Source organism: Panthera pardus, unplaced genomic scaffold (assembly GCF_024362965.1).
Source record: "Panthera pardus isolate Hobbes unplaced genomic scaffold, ASM2436296v1 HiC_scaffold_16, whole genome shotgun sequence".
Lineage (NCBI taxonomy): Eukaryota > Metazoa > Chordata > Mammalia > Carnivora > Felidae > Panthera > Panthera pardus.
The window spans coordinates 30,610,865-30,629,226 of record NW_026526721.1 but is presented as its reverse complement, the minus strand read 5'-3'; the positions used below and the strand labels follow the sequence as shown (position 1 = coordinate 30,629,226).

The window sequence follows — 18,362 nt, the reverse complement described above, 5'->3', positions numbered from 1 at the left end:
TCTATCTATCATCTATCTATCATCTATCTATCTATCTATCATCTATCTATCTAACATGGAAAATTTTCATGACATGATGCTAACTATAAAATAAATTGTATAACAGTATGTGAGACTAGTTCCATTAAAATACACATGAATATTTTCAGGCAAAGATTTTGTATGCTTTCTTTAACATACTACCTGCCACAAAATTGCAACATATGAATGCAATTAACCCAAAGGATAAACTTTACATTAGACTTATTCTGAAACTATAATTACTAAAACTAAAGTTGTCTCTTTATCCAGGGGACAGCATCAGGATCCTTGAGGGTTTTATGGCTTTCATACATGTTCTAAGCCCCACTGTTTTATATGGAGACACGTGGAAGAACCTGATTTATAATTCAAGAAGAAGGGAGATATAGGATCCCCTGCTGCTGTTCTGATGAACCCAGCAGGGGTGGACAACTTTGCAATGAACTTTTTCTATTCCCTTCTGCCCTCAAGCAGAGTCTAGTTGCCTAGCAACTAAATAACCACAGGAGAGTATGTGGTATAAAATTTTTGGAAGTCTAGAATTGGCTCATGATGGAAATGTAATTCAATTGACAGGAAAGAGAAAAGACAATGCAAATAAAAGTCATTTGCACATATAGGAGACATCAAGATGGGTTTTATACTGGAGTAACTTAGGTTACACCTTCCAACAAAGTGACACTGACATTTACTAATACATTGGAGTTTGGTCACAACTTTTAAAGTATTATTCTGGAATATCCGTAGTGCCCATTACAGTAATTATCCCTAAATTGTATTATTCATTATTCTAATTGTTTTCTGCTAATTATAATAAAATCACCTTCTACTACAATTTAACTGCCTACAAAAAATGGTATGTTAAAAACTGTAGGTTTGCCTAACATTTATTAAATGGAAATATATTTTTTGTAAGAATCACTTTCCAGTTTCCTTAACTAGACTTTATTTCCAGAAAAATCTGAGAATCAGAAACATGAATATTGAAGACTAAAGAAGTTGTACAGGCAGAAAACATATTTTTAAAGGCTTTGCCTTTGCAGTGACTACTATTATTCTAAGCCAAACAAAAGGTGTGCTTTCAGACACAAATTATAAAAATTATAAGGAAATGTCTTGGGATTTGCTGTTTTATGTCAAAATGATCTGCAAATAAATGTAAAGTTATAAGGATTAGATGGTAAATTGGTAAGTAATCCCATTTGATACCCATTAATGCCCCAGGAGTTTGTACCCCATGAAACTTTGCACAATCAAAATAAATATATATGAAACATCCTGAACTACTAAATAATGAGAAAAATTAATTTTGAGGCATGTAAATAAGGTCACTGATTTTTCCATGTTATCACCTTATGTCTGATCACATATTGAAAACTCGGGAAAAATCTCAAGGGCTGTTTCTTAACTGCTTATCAATTAGATTAGAGTCCCTCTGAATGGCCTGATCCCTAATTATATAGCCTTGGAGTGATCAAAGGCAATGTCTTTGCCAATGCAATTAACATTTTTTTTTATGTGAGATTAACTGGATTTGAATCACCTGCATAACTTGCTTACAAGGTTAATCTCTCTTGAGACAGTAGTGTTGTTTGGCAGTGTGGTACTATGTAAAGTACAGCTCTCAAGTAGTCAGGTCAATTTAGTTTCGAATTGGCATTCTGGAAAATCCAACTGTGTGTGGCTATAATAAAATCAAATGCCAAGTCTCACTGTAGTTATGCCAATAGTGTTGAGAAAACAAAATGTTCAAATTAATACAAATTACAATAAATCTGAAATGGGGTTGCATAATATCTCTTAAGTTTCTTATTTACATGCTACAGTGAAAGAAATTAAATCCCCACTGAACAAGTTTCTCTTTTCAACTGCATTGAATATGGCTGTAAAATTGGCAATGGCTGTGTCATGACAGCTCTTACTAGGATAATCTTAACAATTTTTTAAATAATCTTTGCTTGACATTATGAAACTGGTGTTACAGCAATAATCACATAGGTAAGTCCTTTAGGTCCTATAAGACCAAAGGCATGAAATAAAAGGACAGGAGAGGTAACCACTGCTTGTAAACCTTATCTTAACTTCAGCTGACCTGGAAGTACTTGCCAAGCTATAGTGTCTATTAACCTGGGAAGTCAGATGGCTAGCATTAGTATGTCTCTTTTTATTTTACTGGGTATGCATGAGGGGAGAGGGTTATGATAGCCATTGAATGTGAATTATTGTGCCCTTCCAAAACAGACTGGATGATAATGATCAGTCTGTCTGAATGTGATTAAATAAATCCTGGCTGCATTAATTTTTTTTCTTGCCAAGAATTTTCTTTGTCTGAGAGAAGTCATCCTGTGAAGTAAAGACAAACATAGGTAAATGTTTTCAGAGGGGAAAAAATGCTTCTCTCACCATATCTTGGAGGCAAAGTTTCATGTTATTGTTGATAATGTGATGTAAAAGGTCTATTCATCTTACCACTATATTAAATCATTTAAACAGGGTTTGGCACATGGGAGGTGCTCAGGGGATGTTTGTTAAATGAGAAAATGAATAAGAAATGTTTTGCTGTTTTAAAGTTTGCAAGAAAATATTATTTAAAAGATATCTTTCAATAATAGTCTTAATTTTAATAGACTTATATTTGGAATTCTTAAGTGAAGGCCAGAGGACATCAATAAAACTTAGATATTTCTTATGGTTTGGCTCTAAGGTATCTTCTCTAATACCTTTGCCTACTGGTATCTCAAATACAGTCAGGCCACCACCTAAAATCTCTAATCTAATAACTGAAAATCAACATCAACAGCCCTAAATTCTGTCCTCATTGCCAACGAATGACTACTTCCCAATCTGATCATTGTACAGTGAAAGCCATCAGTTGACACAGAGTTTCCAATAGTCTTTTTAGTGAGCAGCTATTAAATATGAATGAACAACAGTAGATCACTTGCTATTTGAAGAAAGCCTCCAGTGTAAAAGACAGAACAAGGGAGAAAAGGAAGTGGGGAGGGAGTCAGAAAAAATGAAGCAGGAAGCATCACAAGAAAGTTTTATTTGAAAAAAAAAAGTTATTAAAATCCTGTGACACAAGAGAATTTAAACTATCCATGAAACAAGAACAGAATATGATAAATGAGGAAGAATGAGAGAAAAGAAAGACCTGGGAGGTTTCACATCTAATTAGTAAATATATATTTGACATATAAACTGAATAAAAATTATGGGAAAGGATAATTCACTAAACTGTTTAGTAATTTTCAGATTGAAATTGTTCACCAAGTAAAGGGGAAAAAAGTGGCAAACAAGGCATAGTATTGAAACATTTTAGAACACTGGAATAATGATATAGCACTAAAACTGGAAAGAGGAAAGAAAGAAAGAAACAAAGAAAGAAAGAAAGAAAGAAGAAAGAAAGAAAGATCACATAGGAGTCAGAAGCACAGTAGAGTTCCCAAAGCAACAGTAAAGCTGAATGATTTTGGAGGAGAGATTTTAGTATTATAGGCAAAGTTTTTTGTTTTTGTTTTGTTTAACTACATTTTATAACCAGCCATAGTATCAATTAAGTTTCAGATCGAATACATGCTTTTTACCCTGAAATTTATTCTAGGCTCCAGTCAAATAGAAAGCAGGAGAGAAACACTGTTCTGATACAGGAGTTAACCAGGAAAGAAACAAATACAGGATGCAACAAACAGGAAATCCAGCATGAGAGGAAAGGGGAGTAAATGTCAGGATGAAATTCTGGAGTAGATCTGAACAGCATCCAGCCTAGTTAGATTGGCAGGAAGTCTAAGGCCTCCAGGAAGGCAGTAGCAAAGACGAACTTAAGAGCTAAGTAGAATTTAGAGGATTTTAAACCTTTTGTTAGAGATTTCAAGAGTTCATGACAGGGGTAGACAAACATAACTAAAAGGAAAAAAATGGCTTTGTTGTTAATTTGAAGAACAAATAAGTGCCAGAAAAGAAATGCCATCATAATAGTGTAACATTTGCTCACAGTCCATATTTACATGGTTCTAATCACTCAAATTCGGAATCTTAATACAACCCATGTTTCTAAAGTCTATCTACTGAAGGAAAGAAAGAAGGGGAAGTAGAGGTGAGAAGGTAGAGAAGGGGATATAAATGGGTCAAATCATCATCTTCCAAATAGGAAGCCAAAATAATGTATAAAACTGCAGAATAAGGATATATTTAGAAATATAGAAAAAAATCCCAGAAGAAAAGATAAAACAGGCTTGTAGTTAAGTTCAAAGATGAGGACTGTGTGTGTGTATGTGTGTGCGTGTGTGTGTTTGTGCGAGTGTGTATTGGAAGGAGGGGTGGGGCTAGTTATTTTTGTATTTCATTATAAGTTTGGTAATATTTCTATTGTCTATTAGTAGTGTAACATAAAATGTATTTTCATGGATTACTTTGATAAGCATTTAAAAATCATTTGGAAAAATTTATGTCATTTTTAAGTGACAGTGAAATTTTGGATAAAAGATATCCCAAACCTACCCATAATTAGAAATTCAATTCTAGTTTCTCTGACAGCAGGATCTTTAGAACTTAATTGATATACATAAAGTGCTAGGGAGTATTCTTTTTGAAGGCATCTAGACTGTGCCATAGATTTTAGTGTCCATTTACGCTTTGATGCCTACTTCTTAATTTTATATTTGGTACTGTCCACTTAACTAAGCTGTTATTTATGACCAACATCTATTAAAGAAAAACAAATAGAATAAATGATTCGTGGAGTATGGAATAGTAACATTTTGAAAATTTACACTGATCATGTCTTTGTCTAAATAGCAGATTTTTACAAGATAAACTGAAATGTTCAAACTAAACAACTTCCAAGTCCAAGCCCACACACTAAAGAATCAAAATACTTGTGGATGGCTGTTGGATACCAAAGACCTGTTATTCCTTTCACTGTTTTTCTTGCCATTTACAAGTGAATTAGAATTATACGTTTTGAGCAATTAACACCATCAATTACTTTTTGTGTATAACATGCTTAAATTTTTTTTAAACATTTATTCATTTTTTGAGAGACAGAGAGAGACAGAGTGTGAGTGGGGGAGGGGCAGAGAGAGAGGGAGGCACAGAATCTGAAGCAGGCTCCAGGCTCTGAGCTGTCAGCACAGAGCCTGATGCGGGGCTTGAACCCACGGACTGCAAGATCAATGACCTGGGCCGAAGTTGGGTGCTTAACCGACTGAGCCACCCAGGTGCCCCTGGGTATAACATACCTTAAAGTAAAGATCGAGTTGCAAAGAACATTTAAAATCTTCTGTAGCTACAGAGTGGTCACAGTAGCCAATTTTTTTTTTTTCTTTTTAAGCAGAATTTCTGCTACATGAAAATAAAATTGAGAGCGGGGAGGGGAAAAATGTACCCAGTTATACTTTTATAAACCCTAGGTCAGAAATAATAATATCTAACAATGATGAAATATAAAGAGGTTTATTAGAAAATGTGTATGGATACAAAAGCACCCAAATAAAATAAAGAATTCCCCATTATACATAGGACACTGGTTATTTTCTCTAAGAACTGAACAAAGTACCTCTCTCAGGCAATCCTTGTCACATCCTTGATTTGGACAATCACTACTGTTATGTTTTATTTCTGGGTTCAGATGATGTTTTCTTATCAATAATGGAATTTTAGTTTTTCCTTCAACTTAATACTGTACTTATAACCCCCAGGTCAGTTCTGACTAGTTTACACCATCAGATAAATGTTCTTAGTTTCTTAAATCAATTCTTCCAGAGGTACTGCCCCTAGACAAATCCAATCTCTTTGCTTTATGGCTATTTTCAAAATAATTTAGAAGTTCCCCTGTAACTCCTGACATGTCTAAGGACCTCCTATATTTCCCATCATGTCTTTAGGGAACATGAGGTAAATATTTCATAACACAGTCACATTTTGGTAAGTCTAATTGCTTTGGTAATGACATTAAACCCTTTCAATTTCCTTTTGAAGGCAGTATGTACTTTTGGAATGCAACATTTTTCTCTTCCAAAGCTTGTGGCAGTTACAGAAAAATAGTAATGAGTGCTTCTTTAAATAGAACAGCTGTACGTGTGGGTTTTCAATGCTAATGTTCAGTGACCACTAATTTCATATCTTACCAGGAAAAAACTGTATTTTATTCATTATGGAGTGAAGCACATTTTGAGACTCTTATAGCTGACTGCATGAAATTGAAGGGCAAACTGATACTTGCCTGAGCTCTGCGGGACAGAAATTTACATGCATACTTTGAGCAATTTTATTTTTACTATTCAATTCCTTTAATGAATTATGGACTTTCTCCCGGTTTGGTCATTTGGGACTTCAAGCTGCTTAGTATCCATACGGAGTATTACCAGAGATTACTCGGTACTCAGCGTGATTGAAAAGAGAGGCCTGTTCTCAGGTACACATTCATAAAGCACACCTTAATGCTTTAAATGTAATGGAAATCATAACATGGCTATTTTGCTTTGGGGCGCTCCCATAACACCATGGGATGGCACATCTCAAACTACAAAAGCAGTTTCTTTTGGAATGTATGCAGAATTCTGATGCTTCGCTCAAACATGTTATAATGACCAGCAGTAAGATCTTACTCTAATTCATTAAACCAGAAGATTATTTTGCTGGCACGAAAAATAACTTAAAAATCACACTTATCTCCTATGTTTAAAAAAAAAATCACACAATATCAACAATAGTCAAATATTTTTTTTTAATAGTCAAATATTTTTAAGCTACAGATAGATATACACACACATGCATACATACATATACATGTGTGTGTGTATATACATGTATACATATGTATACGTATAGACAAATATCCATACACAGACTTAAGTGGGATTTCAGTGACTTCTGAAGGAATATTTCATTTTCCAATATCTTTAGGATCCCTACTTTCCCCAATTTTCTGTAATTTTATTTCTTTTTCAATTTTTCACAGCTGCCCTATAGCATTTTCCTTTTTTGTTGACTGTGGCATCTTTATTCTACCCAATTTTCTCTTTCCTAATGCTTTGTCCACAATTTCTCTGATACAGATCTAATCAAGTTTTAACCTATGAATTCTATTACTCTGCTAAAGAGTCCCTTGGTTCTGAAATCTGAAGAAACATGAATATCATAGCAATGAGGTAGGGAAGCTGATGGCATTCCATTTACAAAGGCTCCATCTCTGCTGTTTTTCTGCTGGGCCCCATGTACTCATGCTCCATATTTTGCCTCTGAGTAAGCCAAGGAAGCTCTGTTCCCACTTCAAGGGGGAAGCAAGAAAGTTAATCCTTCTCTGAGTTTTGTCTTAGGGCCCAAACACCTGTTAACACCTAAGAAAAGCCAGATCCCAAACACATTCCAGGACATTAGCTTCAAACAAACTTCAGCTGACACTGGCATTAATACCACCCCTTCTGTGATTTATGGAGTAACACCTATTGTTCACCTGACACTTGCCTTTGATTGGACCCTACCCTGGATTCCTGGACCTTTAGACCCTTTTGAATATAAACCGCTAGTCTCAAGCAACAAACAAAATTCATTCTTCTTTCCTTCAGAGTCTCCCACTCTGTCTGCTATTCTCTGTCATGTATACTATTCAATAAATGCTATTTTCACTTACTCTGGCTCACATTTGATTTCTACCCTGTGTGAAGCCAAGGATCCTTTTGGATGGTCCTCTGGGACTCTCTCCTGGGTTCTTGGACCCAGCCTGCCTGCATTAGTAAGAGAGTTTATGGTTGGTTTGTTTTTTTCCTAATTTTGATTGTATATATTTATATGTGTGTGTGTGTGTGTGTGTAGCTGGCTAGTTTTTTTTTTTATCGTAAGCTAAAACTGCAAATATCTAAATTTGAAATTTTTAAAGCAGAAGACAAGTGAAATGTATTTGCACTACACTAAAAAAAAAAAAAAAAAACAAAAAACAAAAAACAAAAAAACAAAAAAACAAAACTTACCCAGTGTCTTACCCATAAAAGATACTTAAAAATACATCACAGTAGATAAACTTTAGATGGATATAATATCTCAAACAGAATTTGAGAAAGATGAATTTTTTTTACATTCTGATGAAAGGGAAAATCCTATAAATATATATGAATAAAGTAAATGAATTATTGTTTCAAAAGTTCTATTTTTCTTCATATCACAGATTTCATCTGACGGATAGAACCAGAAACCAAGACAAATCAGTCCTTCACTACTCACCATAAGTCATAAGCAACTGTCCTTCTATGTCCTGATGTTTAGTATTAAAACATATTTACAATCTAAGGAAAAGTATATATAAATAGCAATTTATAATTTAAAAGAGAGCTTTACCGAAGACAGTCAGTTCTGCTGGATCACTGTCTCTTTCTCCCACCATATTGGTGCCAACACAGGTATACATCCCTGCATCGCTTTTCCTCGTGTTGGAGATCATCAGTTTTCCACCACGAATCTGTTAAAAATTAAAAAAAAGAAAGAAAGAAAGAAAGAAAGAAAGAAAGAAAGAAAGAAGAGAAAGAAGGAAAGAAGAGAAAGAGAAAGAAGGAAAGAAAGGAGAAAAAAGAGAGAGAGAAAGGAAGGAAGGAAGAAAGGGAGGGAGGAAATGGAAAGGAAAATAAACAGCAAAGGGAAGGTGACTAATAAATCATTTTGAATATTTAAGCACAACATTTTTTTTCCCTCAAGGAAATAACTCAGTGTCTAAGACAGAAAACTTTCTCAGTATTTTGGCATGTGTCTTTTCTTCTCTTAAATTCTCCTTTAGGATTAACCTCCATATTCCCTTTCTAGAAAATGTGTTTCATTCTTTCTCTCATCTGGTCCTATTTTGAGTCTTGTGAGTGCTTCTTAAATCTTAATGGTTAATCTTCACTCTGAAGTAGGTTGAATGAATTGCTATTGATAATTTGTTACCAGAAAGAAGTACTAAATACCTGCTTTTGGTAATATAATGGAATCCAACGGACCCAGAGTGATTCAACAAGCATTTACCGAGTACCTCTATGGGTTCCGCAGTGTTCTAGGCACTTGAGGTTCAGTAGGAAACCAAATAATAAAAACCTCTGCTTTCATGGAGCTTACATTTCAGTTGTTAGCATTAACTATTTATGTCTTGCCTTAGCTGTATTTATGAAATAATTTTTGAAGAAGAGGGCGGGGGGGGATAAAAATAAATACATTTTTTAATAATGAGTATGAGTTGGTACAAATCATTGGCTTCTAAAATGTGTTCCCTAAATGTTTCCTAAATGAGACACATTTATTGACTGAATAAACCAATGAAAATGTTAAAATGTCTATTTGTTAAAGAGGATATTGAAGCAGAATTAGGTTTTTAGTAAGTGTATCAGCAACTCATAGCTTCTTTTCCAATTTTGTTTCTTTGTATTTATATAATTCAATGATCTTAACATCACAATGGCTGAGTGTTCTTAAAGAGATATGAGGTAAGAACATGCTGGTTTCCTCTGGCAATTTTTATCTCCTAGGCAAACAAAATCCACATAGGCATGTTTTCATCAGAGATATTTCAGGCTCTAAAACTTGTCATGTCACAAAAAAAGGACTTTCAACTTTGTTTTTCCATTGGACAAAAAGACCATCAACCTGTTCTTAATTAGGTACAGTGGAGTATAATAAACTATAAGTTATAAAAATGTCCATGGAGGCCACTCCTCCTCCCCCTGAAGCTGAGTTTGGCAAAATTACTTGATTTGACAGATGAAACTAAAGAAATGTTTCAATAGAAGGAAAGTGCTAGCACATTGAGACTTATGTTTCCTTGCTGCAGCTGGAATCTTGAGACCACTATGGGAACCAGTCTGAGCAGGCCTGCTGGAAAATTATAGGCCAAGACAAGAACGAAGATGCCCAACTGGGTGTAAGTCAATTGCCAGACATGTGAGTAAGGTTATCCTAGATCATCTGGCTGCCAGCACATCTTTTAAACAAGCCACAGAAGCATGAAAAAAACCTAGCAAAGATCAGCCAATCTGGCCCAGAATGAAGAATTGTCATCTTACCCACAGAACAGTCTAAATAAAATGGTTATTATAAGTCTCTGTATTTTGTGGTGGTTTGTACAAAGGGAAAGGTAAATGATGCAAACATGAACTAGAAACCCTTCCACATTGATTTAACTCTGTCACCAGGAACACATTTTCATGTTTGGTACCCAAACACAGACCATTGAGAGCCAAAGTGCCCCCAGTTATGCAGATCCTCATGCTGTCAAGAGTTCAAGCCAGAATCATAGGAATATATATTGTGATCCCCTATATGGCCTGTCCAGTTCTGTTTTATGGTGTAACCATAGTGTGCATGTAAAAAAAAAATCCTCATTTACAAGATATTTTTAAATAGACATCTAGACTGTATGGATTTTTGACAGAAATGTCACATTTGCTCAGAGAAATGGACATTATTTTAAATAAAGTATATTTATTCTCAATAATTGTATTAAATATAAACATTGTATTAGGAATAACCTCAGAAGTTTGAGGCATTTCTACTGTTTCAGTGGACTGGTTCCCATAAGTGTCATAAACAAAAGTTGAGTGGATTCCACAAAACCATAAAATAATTGCATGTCTTTCCCCTTTTCTACCTCTTTACAATGTTCTGGGTGTTTTGTTTTGAATATTAATTGTGATGAACCTAATCACCAATTTCCCTTGAAAGCAGACTATTTTTCTGCAAGAGCCAAACTGCAGAACCATAAAAGTCATGTTTACTTTGATTTTATTTCATACCTCCTAAACTTTTAAATAAGTTCATGTATAAAATTTTAGTTATAAACATTGAAAAATTGGAAAAGGTGCTTGAAGTACCTATCACCTCAAATTCATTTTCTCTTATAATTTTGAAAATGGTGTAAAAAGAAATGTTCTAGGTAATATGGCTCACAGCCATCATCTACCCTTTATCATTAGTGTACAGCATGAGCAATAAATGTATTTGAGATATTAAAATAAACCAAGTCATCAATATTGTAGTGCAATGATGTATGTATTTGAGATGTTAAAAAACCTAAGTCATCAATATTGTACTGCAAAGACATATCTACATATTCAGATGGGTGCAATTATTACTATATCATCTATACCTGAGTTGTTTAATTTTTGTCTCTTTGAAGACTCATCCTAAAGTTTTTTTTTGTTTGGGTTACTCCTTTTCAGTCCTTTCAATGCAGTCTAAATGGTAATCAGCATTCAATGCTATTCTACAATTTTATTAACAATAACAAAAAATACAATGATCCATTTTAAGACTTGATATTCAATCTCTGTAGGAATTAATTTTAATTTAACTCACACTTATTCTTTCTTCCTTGTCATCAATTCGAACTTTGTCTTTTTTCCAGTAGATGGTGGGTTCTGGATGTCCCCTGGGAGGTTGGCACTCCAGGATTGCGGGCTCTCCAGCTGCCACTACAACATCTGTGGGATTTTGCCGGAAGTCATCTCGTAACACTGAAGAAAAATAATTCAATGTTTTTGAAAGAAAATTCAATGACAGCAACTTTAGCTTTCTCTTGCAAAAAGTAACTTCAAATCTTACTTACTTCATTTTAATAAACGTTGAATATTTACTGAGAACATAGCCATGTCCATTTTAAAATATTCTAGAGTCAACCTAAATGTTCAACAGGGAAATGGCTGACTATGTAATCATGTACCTTTGCTATAAATCTAATTTAAAAAATAAGAAAAGCCTAAGGAAAATAAGAAAAGAAATACTTGTGATATAGTTTTGAGATTAAATATTCAAGGTACAAAATTTTTTATGCAGTATGATCCTATTTTCTATAAAGAAAAAACATATATACACATATGTATACAAATGCATTAAAATAAACACCTAAATTATCAAGTTAGACTTAAAAGCCCGAAACAGGTCATGTGCACATGGTCTGTGAGCACGTATGTATGTCAGTCTGGGAGGGGAAGTGGAGTGAGGACTTTTTGAGAATGGCTTTTCTCATGACATGAATATGGACAAGATCCACACTGTTTTCATTACACTTCAGAAGATAGACTCATTGTTCACCCTGCAACGCACTAGCACCCACATACACAGGGCTACATTTTCATTCTCTCTGCTTCTCCACCTGCCAAGCGACATCTGGGCAGCGTGACATTCAGAGCAGAGATATCCCTTATAGCAGTTTGGCCAGTCTGAATTTCCCCTCCTTTCATTAGGAGAACAGCAGGTTGGACCTCCATTGTAACCTCCGAAAATCTGGCATGCCTGGCTCTCCAAATGTCACCTATCTATCTGTGCGTGCATTTCTTCTGCTGGCAGGATGAAAAGCCTGGAGAAATGACTTGGCCCTATCAGATTGCAGGATGCTGGGTTTCTTTAGCAAATAAGGGCCATGTCTATTTTAGGATAAACATTCAAAAAAGTAGTTCAGACCAGGAATATAGCATATACCTCAACAGCCTTTGCTTTGTCTAGCTGCCTTGACTTTCCTATTATTTTATATGCCAACAATGACAACATTGTTTCCTAAGTATATCTAAAGGCAACACACACACACACACAAAACAAACATATGCACATACAGTGCATTATATCTATGCAAATATATATATATATATATATATATATATATATATATATATATATATATTGGTTAAGCTATTTGAAATCAAAATTAGGTAGATTCTGCTAGTCTGTTATGTAAATCATCTGTTACAAACGTGGATTAGGTCAAACCAACTGCCTTTGGTGTGCTATAATGAGACCCACTTCAGCACTCTGCTCCTTTTTGGGCAAAGTCTCTAGGTTAATTGTCATTCTACAAATAAATAAAAATTCCCTGGCCTGAAAATAGCTCCAGAGAGACAACTGAGTGACTTTTAGGGCTTTTCTTCTCTTTTCTCTTGCGACACATCCTTTAACACGGTTTTCCATCTTAATGAAGTCATGGCCCTTTTAGAGATTAGAGAAACTTGTCTCCTTATTGAAGGAACAGTAAGAAAGAATTCAGCACAAATTGCTCACTCTCAGCTTATAAGCTGATTAATTTACTGCCTTTGCTGCTAAGGAAATGTGTTCCATTTTAGCATGGTGAACTGCACATTTTTGGTTCTCTTGTCTCGCTGGCAAGAGAGGTGTGATTTATATGCATAGGATTTGCTTCTGAATGGGCTGAGAGAAGAGTGCATTTAATGTGACATTCAGGCAGGGGGATGGGAAGGGGTTAACACCGTGGTTTCCTTTTGCAGGTAAATCCTCCTGGGAAAGCAAGCTGGTGACTCATTTATATTCTAAATACAGAACAGCTGCCTATTTATGCAATGTTAAGACATGCAAAAATATGGTAACAGAGTGGTGAGCACCCCTACAATATCCAGTACTGGCAACAAATGGTGTTTTGGCAGGCCCTCAATCTGTTCCAAAATGACACATCTGGCCAGTTGAAGGACCTTGTCTAGAACTGGTCCCCTAACAAATGACACGCCAAAAAGCCTCTGCTCAGATGGTACTTAAGGCCATTGCAAATCATTCAGAAACACAGTGTTACATCAATTTGTAACAAGCCAAATTAAGAAAGGAAAAAAAAAAGGTCCTTTGACATGGAGGACAAAAAGGAGAAAAATATCATAACAAACTAAGGACTGCTACTCTTAAACAATGTAACATGTGTTTATGGCGTTCACAAAAAGAAAATGACTCCAATTTGCAAATGAAGCCAAGAAATCTAACATCAACTGTAATTTTAGGCTTTCAGGCTATTCACCCAGAGAGTAGGGTGAGATAATAGTGTAATTGGTACTGTACCCTCTTCAACTTGTAAAATGCTCTTTGGGGTTTTTGGAGCATCCAGTTAATTCATTTTTTGCTTAATGATACCATTTCTTTTACCTTAAATCTTTGGGGTAATAAAATGTGTTTCTTCTCTGTCTCAATAAAACATTCAAGAGAAACACATCCTTTACACCAGGTCCTAGCACAGAATGTAGAAAACTTACTCTTAGGGAAAAGTGAAGTCATTTTTACTCTTCTCAAACCGTACCAAAGGTTAAGTATGTTCTGATATTTGCTTACATGTTTCCGAGGTTTTGATATCCATTCATTAATATTGACAAAATAAAATAATATTTATTATTTCCAATTTTTATGCTAGTTATTCATTTCTGTCTTGGATTTTGCCCTACACTTTATTGCAGGTGATAAAGAAAAGAAAGTGTTCTTTGCAGTAAAGAATTCATGCATGTGAGGTGAAAGGAAGTAAAATGGTCTTGTAAATGTAGGAAAGCAAAGCAAATCCAAATTAACTCTATATTTTTTTCTCTTTAAGCCCCTATTGTAGAAAGAATTGAGGGCTACATTTTTGATGTGGCTTGACAAATAAGCCAAAGCAAGGGCACACAGCAATATGTGTAATAACTAAAGCTCCAAACAGTTCTTTATGTAGAGTGAAACAAAATAAAGTAAATAAACCTGATTAACTGAGAAAAAAATCTGGTTACCATGACAAAAGCTTAGTGGATAGTGATAAATTATGCTTTAAAGAAAAAAAAAAAGATACAAACAGGTACAGTTTTGATACTTTGTGGAGCTAAATTTAGATACAAAGGTTCAAATCCCCGGGACTCTTGGGGGGGTTCTAATTGGCTAGAACCCAAATATTCATTTCTGTATATGAGCTGAAAACCATAAATGAGAGTACACCCAGCTACTCATAATCTGGGTTAGATTTGCATTCTTTTTACATTGACATGCACTGTGACTTAGGAAGTTATTCTGGAAGATCAGAAAGTTTTGAATTACTGTGTGTTTGATAAAATATAGTTCTTAGTCATGACATAAAGATTTGCAACAAATTAATTCAATTCTCCAGGAACATAATAAACACAACAAGGGACTTGGCACTGTCCTATAAAATGGTGAAGAAATACGAAACAAGCATGACATGATAATGCCTGTGGTGGGCTTTTTCTTTAATATCCCTCCCTCCTGGCATTTATTTTCATGTGTAATCCCCTTGCCTGTTCTGTGGGCTGGACCTAGTGACTTGCCTTTAATGAATAGGTTATTGTAAACTTATGGAATGTCATCTCCAATACTGGGTTATAAGTGATGATAACTTTCATCTTTCTTTCTCTCTAGCTCTTTTCTCTGTCACTCCCTTTCTTCCTTCATCGAATTCCTTGATCATGTACGATACCTTTTTGCTCAAAGAAGAGGTCCATTTGACAACAATCTAAAGGCAGCTTCTAGGCAACAGCAAGCAAGGAACTGAGGCTTTCAGTCCAACAAGCTTCCTCAATCCAGCTTTCACATGATAACACAGCCCTAACCAACACCTCACTGCAGCTTTGTGAGAGATCCTTAGAGCAGACAACTAAGATAACTCATATCTGGGTTCCTGATCCACAGATGGAGAATAAATGTATGTTATTTTAAGTCACTGAGTCTTGTAGTTTGTTGCACAAAAATAGGCAACTAATATAATGGCCTGAAAGAATTTTAGATCTAGTTGTGCCTTTACAGCTTATATCTTTGGCTCCTGTTTCCTCATACCACCTTCTTTTACTCACCAGGTCCTCTCCCTTCTGTCCTAAATCAACAGCTGTCAAGAATTTTAAAGACATATATTTTATATCTTTATATGTTTTATAAAGTATTTTATATTTTGTATATTTTTTTTACATTTTTATTTTATATTTTGTCAACATAGACAAAGCAAATCATGACTCAGGCATTTCCATCTTAGTTTATTAAGATAAACTAGCAATGACAATGAGATGAGGCTACATAATTAAGAGACCAAAAGATGTATTTCTGAATTACAATGTATGCATGCTTCTAAGTAGTTATTAGAAATACAGAGCCTAGAGAAATTACTGATGAAAGTGTTCATACACACCATTGGATAAAAAACATCACCCGCAACAAACTAAATTGATCATGAGAAAGGTAATCTAAAAAGAAATTATAATTAAAAGCATTGTTAGCAGCAGTAGAAACTGATAGCAGCTCAGAGCAATACTGATAACAAGGTTTCTTTGCCAGCAGGGTTTCTCTCTGTATGTGCCCAGAAACTGTCACAGCTGTGTGGCTCAAGACTTCTCGGTAGAAAACATACAGAGGAACGTCTAATTATCAATGTACATTAGCATATGGTGGTCTGTTGGGTTGAAAATCTCCCCCAGATAGCCCTTTGTTTCCTTACTTTTTCCTGTTCCTCCCTTCAAACGTATACCGTTCCTTCAGGGTCAGCCTCTGACTTAGTCATCTGAAAAGTTTTTCCTTCTATTCTCACACTGGACTAGGTAAGCCTCCAATAGGCTCCCATCTTGCAGGGCATCAGAAGAGCTCATCGAGTGTTCTTGATAGGTTGAATCGATGAACTCCTCTTCAAGAGGTGTGTCGTAGTCTTTTCCTTATCACATTAAACAAACCAAAATACTTTAACTTGATTTTAAAATGTTGTTTAGGAAGAACAGTTTAAGCTGGGTGGATTTAAGAGACAGAATACTTGAATTGCCTACCGATAAGCCCAGAAATATCTAAAATAAAATCCAGTCAGTTCAAGGTCAGAAATCAATCCATCAAAGACACAACAGATTTATGCCAACCAGTAAAACTGTTAGAACAAATTATACTATCGGTATTATAATGGACTAGAAAAAAATATGCTAGCCATTCCTACAGCTGGTGTATATTGTTTCCCTATTTCTACCACTACCACTACCAGCCCCACCACTGCCTATATCATCACAGGGAATGGGCAGGTGTAATGCCAACCAGACTGAAGCTTAGGTCTTCTACCTCTGAGGAAAGAACACTATCTCCTGCTGTACTAAATGGCTGCTGTTGACAGCCAGGCTGTGACCCCAGGGGGAGCTCCAGTCTGAGGATGAAACGGAGGCCACGCACTTGAACACATCTGGGTTCTTGAGGACCTATCTGGATAAATAAATCCTGAAGACTGGGCTAAATCTGGGCTTTCTAGTTACATGATCTAAACAACCTTTCTTTCATATTTAGACCAGTTTAAATTGAGCTGCCCCCTTTCAACTGAAAGGACCCCACTGACAAGCTCTAGTAATTCTGTATTTTTCTGAAGTTTCAATGACTCAAAGACCAAATACACTGAAAGAGGAATCATCATTCACAACAAACTGTTTTATTCTACTTGGTATGATCAAACAAAATATAGTCAGAACAGACAGGCTCGCCACCAGCTAAATAGATGATAAAATCTGATATCTAGGGGACAAGTCATAAGTGGTTTCTTCTGCACAGAAGGGGAATGAGAAAGAAAGGACTCAGTGGGGAGACGTCCTGCTACTGCTGTGCAAGCTGACACTCTGGCACTTTGGCACCCCTGCAGCATGCTGACAATTCCAAGCTGAGACGCTCTCACCCTCCCACCCCTGCCCCCGTCTCTACTAAGACTCCCTGTGCAAGCACATTCAGTCGGCAAACGATCCTGATAAACCAGTGATATGAATTGGAGCATGCTGAATAAACAAGGATGCCCTGTGACTTGTTCATTTTCAAGTTCTAGCATTTTGTGAAGCCTGGTAATTCTGCAGGGAATAAAACACACACACACACAATTCACAAGAGGAATGGCCAGCCCCAGATTTCTTAGCTAAGCCTTTCTTCTTGAATCCCCTTTTTTTTTTTTTAGCTCTGTTCTGTCCTCACCAGCAATATAATTTGAAGTCCTGCTAAGAGTGCCAAGTCTTCCTTAATGTTTTCCATTAATGTTTAAAACTTGCTGAAGGATTCTTAGAAATTGCATGGAAACATCTTGCTCTCTGTAATTTGTATCCGTAACCTCTGTAATGCATATGTTCTCCTTGGGGACCAAGTGTTGAGATCATTCATAAACTCTTGGATCACATGTGGCACTGCAAACTGGTGACATCTGACCACAGCAGACTCAAGGCCTGCCTCTGGCAATCATTTCCTTTGGTTTGAGTTAAGGAGCCGGCAGTTGGCATACCTTCAACACTTGGAAGTCCTATTTTTGGCAAAGCCTAGCATCTGATATTTGACAGGGATCTGCAAACTCTATCCATTAGCTTAGGAGGAAGTTGTGGATTGAAGCTAATTAATGTTTAATCAACTCCCCTTTTTTTCTTCCTTAAAGTGCCATCGTGCACAAAACTGTTCATGTGGGAATGATGCCTCCAGAATCACAGAGAGCTCAAAGGGATGAGAGCATCTTGGAGACGTGCCCAAATATAGTATGTGAGGAGGAGGATGGTGTCTAGAACAGCAGGCATCAGTCTAAACACATTCAAGGCAATGCCTTCCTATATTCAGAAGAAAAACCTCCCCTGGATACCCTCAAAATATTCTGCTCTGAT

General features: G+C 35.8%; 1 protein-coding gene across 17 annotated transcripts in view; it reads right to left on the bottom strand.

Annotated features, from left to right (window-relative positions):
• ROBO2 (roundabout guidance receptor 2) overlaps positions 1-18,362 on the bottom strand; it is a 597,843-nt gene that overhangs the window by 169,173 nt on the left and 410,308 nt on the right. For all 17 annotated transcript variants that reach the window (XM_053903196.1, XM_053903192.1, XM_053903191.1 and 14 more), the window contains exons 3-4: positions 11,338-11,495; positions 8,356-8,476 (exon numbers count right to left, since the gene is read on the bottom strand). In XM_053903196.1, coding sequence (XP_053759171.1) covers positions 8,356-8,476; positions 11,338-11,495 — 279 coding nt within the window. The remainder of the gene's footprint in view (positions 1-8,355; positions 8,477-11,337; positions 11,496-18,362) is intronic.